Raw genomic sequence first — 6,000 nt, forward strand, 5'->3', positions numbered from 1 at the left:
TAACCGAACAATTGGAGGGCAACTAGGCCTCCTCCCCCGCCCTTTTTCTCAAAATTGTCTGATCAAAACTAAGAGAAAGCCATTTAGCAAAAAAAAAAAAAATTAAGACGCAAATTTTGTTTTAATTATTCATCTGCTGAAAGCCAAAATCAAACATGCATTAATTCAAAAACGTTCAGAAATTTAATTAAAAGAAACAAGATTTTTTAACTGAAAGTAAGGAGGGGCATTAAAACTTAAAACAAACAGAAATTACTCCGTGTATGAAAGGGGCTATTCCCTCCTCAACGCCCCGCTCTTTTCGCTAAAGTTATTTACTGTTTTATAAAGTAGAATTGAGAGAAAGAGTCAAACTTTAGCGTAAAGAGCGGGGACACCAATTGGCTGCGAACACCAAATTGTTTTGAACACCAAAATTCTATTAGTATATTACAAGGTAACTCATAACTGCAATTTGTGTGCGATTCAAAGGCTTATTAATCGGATAATTCAAGAGTCAAAAATGAAATTATAACCATCAATAATACTGGGAAATAGCTACTATCAGTATATTCACGAATATTAAAATTTTCAGATAAAGTGTTTAACCATGGTAAGATCATCTCTCCGCACTTCTCTGTTAAATTCCTTCAATTGTAAAGCTCTTTGAAAGATTGTAAGTATCAGAGACAATGAAAAATGTTTATATTCAATCTACAATCCGCTACTACTTGAAGAGGGAAAATCAATAACTAAAGTTATAAATCCAAGAATTCTATGCAACATCACTGGCGTTCAGTTTAGATTACCTCTAGAAACAATAGGAAATGAATAGTTCTTGCGGTAGAAACGGACGTCTAAATACTATATTGTTTCATTGGAAATTGTGGGTTAGGTATGAAGTTTTCTAATCAAGTGCAAGAGAAGAAGTTGTTTAGTGCATCCTTTACAAAAACCACTTCCAAAGGACTAATGAAAAATTTACATAAATTTTAGTTCCAAAGTTTTTTCGTCCTCAAATTGTCAGTTATCAATTATTGTAACAATTGTGTTACCACAATCTAGCAGATTTCTTGAACAAATCGAGTTTTTAGAAAAAAAAATCGTTGAAGAATTTTAAAGTACAACATTTAAAGCTGATAAAGCAGGAGAGCAGAATCATTAGTCTCTACGCTACAAATATTGCTAAAAATGCCTGACTACTACTATTTCTTGCAGTTAGCAAATTATTTTTTTTGTTTCAAAGATGTACCTTCAGTGACTGGTTAGCCTAATCAGCCTTGCAGATGTTTTTTTTCCATGTATTTTTTTTATTTTTTGCTTAATTAATGCGTTCCTAAGAATTACTAGCTGACAGTTTTGGCTAGCTAAACACTTTTGTTTCCTCATTGAAGCATTGTTAGTGCGGATGCTGGTAAAAAGCCTAGAGATTACGAATAGACTATTGTGGCTGCAGCTGTACAAAAATGGGATAACAGGCTAAACAAAACTACTCTGTCTTTCCTTCAACATAAAAATGTACATGAATTGTTATTCGATTTCATCTAGTAAAAATTTCTTCATATAGAACAAAATTTTGGATTTCTTTTCATTTTCACCATTTTTGCCAAAAAATTAGTCTGATTACGACTAAAAAACATAAGGTTATAGGCTATATGTTTCATGGTTTAGCGTTGGGTATAATTATCGTTTCTGTTCTGACATCCGAAAAACCAACTGAAGTCTCCTTTTAATTTGTTCTAATTAACAATGTAATAATTACAACAAGCAGGTGCACAAGAATTTATTTTAAAGGGTTGTCGTTGATTTTTCAACCCCCTCCCAAAACAGGTGGATTATATTAACATGCTAGAAAATGCAGAAGTATAGCCGAAACCAAGGCATTTTGGAAGGGAGATGATCATTAACTTTGTGCATGCTAATTACTGCAAAATCAAGTTTGGATGGAACAAGGCTAATATTTTAATTTTTAAAGGCATATTTAAGGGTTTTAGACTCATTTAAACGCAAAGCAAAGCAAATTATTTGAAAATTTTGCGGGATTATTTGAAATCGTGGGTTTTTCAGCCCCCTCCCGAAACAGGTAGATTATATTAACATGCTAGAAAGTTAGAAAGTGTAGAACTATAGGCGAAGCCAAGGCATTTTGGAAGGGAGATGATCATTTATTTTGTATATGCTAATTATTGCAAATCAAGTTTGGATGGGACAAGGCTAATGTTTTAATTTTTAAGGGGTATATTCAAGGGGCTTAGGTTCATTTAAACGGCAAAGCAAGGCAAATTATTTGAAAATTTTGGAAAGTATGGAAAAATTTAACAGACACTTGAAGTTAGGGCGAGCACAGGTATTCCCCCCGTTATGTGTCCGCCCGTTATTAAGCGGCAAAAAATTAAATAAGAATTAATCAAATGAAAAGGAAAACTGACCTGATCTCTGTAGGAGACATTGTTTAAGACCAAATACTCGCCCATTCCTGCTTTCTCACCAATTAGTATAGCTTCTTTTTGACCATCTGTCTTTCGAAACCACGAAAAATGCGGCTTAGGTACTGAATCAGCTCTGCATTCAAGTCGGACAGATCCACCAACGACCCCTGTGACGGGTGCGTTTGTAACCCCTTCAATCTTGACATCATTAGGTGGATCTAAATAAGTGAATTTGGGTTTCAAGTGTCAAATCAGGCGTATTTATGTATAATGTTACTAGTGAATGAACTAGAGAGGATCAAGTGTCTTTTGTTGAATGGATATAAGGCCTAGCTCAGATGATGTCGACCCTCTAAATATTTATGAATGAGTTTCAGAAATGGTGTATTAGGGTTCAAACTCAATTATTACGATATTAGATCTTTGAAGATGGTCTACAATTACCTTTGCATACAAAAAGAAGCAAGCAGTTTGCTTTCTAAGTAAACTTTCTGCGAAAATTAAAAAAGCAGAAACTAACCTGAAGTTAGATGAGTGAAACGTGGTCCTGAATCATCAGTATGCTTTTTATTTTTTTATTTATATGCTTTTTTTATTTATGTTTTTTTATTTATGCTATTATTTTTGTTGTGTATTTTAGAATATTCTTTTTTTTACCAAGTGCTCTGATTAGAAATACTCTGATTACATACTTTTAGAGAGTAATATATGTATAATAACTATTGCTGTTATCTTTACAGGCTAAAAAAGTGAATGGAGCACTGTCAACTGCCTGCCCTCCCCCTTCCTGTATTTTTGAAAGTTGGCACTCCTGAATTAAACTAAAATGCAAAGCCATCTGGAATAATCTATAAAGACGTCCAACTGATATTTGCGTTAACAGATATGTAAAGGAGACCCTATTTCCAAGAGATAATCGTGAAATGGGGTCTTCCACATGAAAATGAAGTTATATCCATATACAAAAAGCGTTGGACTTGACCTATCTTATTCTAAAGTGAACATATTTTCTCGAGGGCTATTTACAAGCGGAGAAGTTTCCCCCTAACTCTCTTTTAAGATCAGCTGTTTATTACGTTGTTCATAAAACTAGAGAGAAGCCATTCAGAGTAAAAGCTGGGACAATGCTTAGTGGACGATACTAGCCAATTTATTAGATTGTCGTTTAATATAGATCTTTTTTATGATGTTTCGCTGTACCGTTATTCCCCGTGCAATAAAGTGAATATTAGTACATCTGTACTTACACTTGGTAAATACACTGTTTCGTTTAGAGTACCCAGGAAATCAAAAAAGAAAAAATACACTTTTTGCCCTCGAATCATCTTAGTTATATTCAAACCTGGAAATCGCAAATCTTTTTATTTAGTTGCTTCAAAATTATAAAGATTTCAAGGGGATACCGCATTTTTTGCGGTGTTGCCAAACTGAGCCATGAAAATATATCCGTAAAATTTATTTGGATAGAGTTTTCGTCCACAAAATATTAAAACATTAACAACCTGTTGACTCTCAAAGACAGCTGCACCTCAAAGGTGAGTTACGCCTTTTTAATTTTTATAAGCTAGACACCGCTACTTCCAAAAACTGCACGACTGCATACGGAAGTCTTTTCCATCAAAACTGAATTCCTGATGTTTTACTTTTTTAATATATGGACGGCTGTGATATTGTACAGATAGGGTAGTCTAATTTCAACTTAACAATTTCAAACAATCAAATTTCACTTTGTGTCCTCGGTACTTCAAGAAATTCTATCAAATAAAAACTAAGTATATTGTTCTTCTGATTGAATATTGGATACACAATTATACACCGTTGCAAATAAATTAATGAGGTTCAAATAAATCAATATGCCAAATAAAGAAAAGAACAATTGTCAATTTTTTTTAAGAGCTACACTTGTGCTTAGGGAGCAAAGCGCCACCAAGCAAAATTACGACTCCTAAAACTAGAGGGTTTACTGTTCTAAATGGATTGACTATACCAGAATCTTTTCTTGATGGCAATTGTTACTCCTGCCGATCAGCATATTGTTTTACGGTATAACATGGCAGATATTGTAAACCATGGTGCGAACTCTTTCGACAGTTAATAAAGGTAATTCAAAAATCGAAACTCCTTTTTAATGTTTTCCCATATATATATATATATATATATATATATATATATATATATATATATATATATATATATATATATATATATATATATATATATATATATATATATATATATATATATAATTGGATATTTTTTTATAGTTCCCTGCAGCGACAGCAATATGACTTATAGTATGTAAGTAATATCTATGCTAAACTGGCCATAGGAATTATCATTTACAGGTAATTTGTTTACGATTTTCTATCTCTTGTCTTTATGTTGATTGATAATGAAGCTGATGAATGAACTATTTCACAGACATTGTGTTGATATTACGTTTAAGTGCGGCAAGAGTAAACAGGAATAAAACCTAAATTTATTGCGAGTACAGACAAAATATAAAAATTGACTTGATCACCGTATTTTAATTTGAACTTGTTGCGAAAGTAATATCTGCATTTCTTTTTATTTCTATTAGGATAAAATCAATACATACACAACTCGCTCAAAATCAAATTAGAAAAAAGAGAAAAGTCCAATTATCGACAAATTTGTTTAGCGTCTAGGAATAATCCTATTAAGCAAATAGAAAACTACAACAAAACAGAAATAAAGAACACTGTAAATGATCCTTATCTTTCTTTCATACGGGATTCACTCCACCACACTAATTAAAGTTATCTAATAAAGTTTAATCTAACAACAAATTCCAATATAAAAAAATAAATATCTTTAAAAAAATAAAGAAACCTAGACTTATATATCCAAAAAGTTTCCCCGGGTAAATTTCTTTAAATTTATCTTAAATGTACAGAGTTAACCTTCTCCAATATTTAGGTAGAAAATTGAACACTGGGACGCATGTCACATCAGCTGAGAAATCAGACCGAACGGCATTTGTATACGGCTGTTAAGTCAAATTTAATACATATATTTTTGCATGGAATTTTCCGAGACGAGTAACGGGAAATTTTGCGATTCTGTGGTAGAAAATTCCATAGCTACAGAATTCTATAGCCGGTCACATGTTACATCAACCGAAAAATCAAATCAAACAGCCAGCTTAAACGCAACCAACAGTTGCTTTGTTCCTCATCTCCCATTGTGTGTTTTCTCTTTCGAAAGCAGATTTTAAGATGTGTTATCAGCAGATTTTTGCAGATATTATTACCAGCAGATATTACCAAACAGCCAGTGTAAATGACACAGCCAACAGTTGCTTTTATCCTCATCTCCCATTGTGTGTTTTCCCCTTTCTAAAGCAGATTTTACGATGTGTTATCAGCAGATTTTTGCAGATATTTGTTACCAGCATATATTACCAAACAGCCAGTATAAATGACACAGCCAACAGTTGTTTTTATCCTCATCTCCCATTGTGTGTTTTCCCTTTCTAAAGCGGATTTTAAGATGTGTTATCAGCAGATTTTTGCAGATACTTATTACCAGCAGATATTACCAAACAGCCAGTGTAAATGACACAGCCAAC

The 6,000-nt window shown here is 32.9% G+C and overlaps 1 protein-coding gene across 1 annotated transcript in view; it reads right to left on the bottom strand.

Moving 5' to 3' along the window:
- Window positions 1–5,743, bottom strand: part of LOC136042781 (fibroblast growth factor receptor 3-like) — a gene marked incomplete at its 3' end in the record, with an annotated part of 50,614 nt that extends 44,871 nt beyond the window's left edge. The window contains exons 1-2 of the mRNA XM_065727733.1: window positions 5,683–5,743; window positions 2,409–2,626 (exon numbers count right to left, since the gene is read on the bottom strand). Coding sequence (XP_065583805.1) covers window positions 2,409–2,626; window positions 5,683–5,743 — 279 coding nt within the window. The remainder of the gene's footprint in view (window positions 1–2,408; window positions 2,627–5,682) is intronic.
- Window positions 5,744–6,000: the final 257 nt, after the last annotated feature.

Source organism: Artemia franciscana, unplaced genomic scaffold (genome assembly GCF_032884065.1).
Source record: "Artemia franciscana unplaced genomic scaffold, ASM3288406v1 Scaffold_1989, whole genome shotgun sequence".
In the NCBI taxonomy this organism is placed as follows: domain Eukaryota; kingdom Metazoa; phylum Arthropoda; class Branchiopoda; order Anostraca; family Artemiidae; genus Artemia; species Artemia franciscana.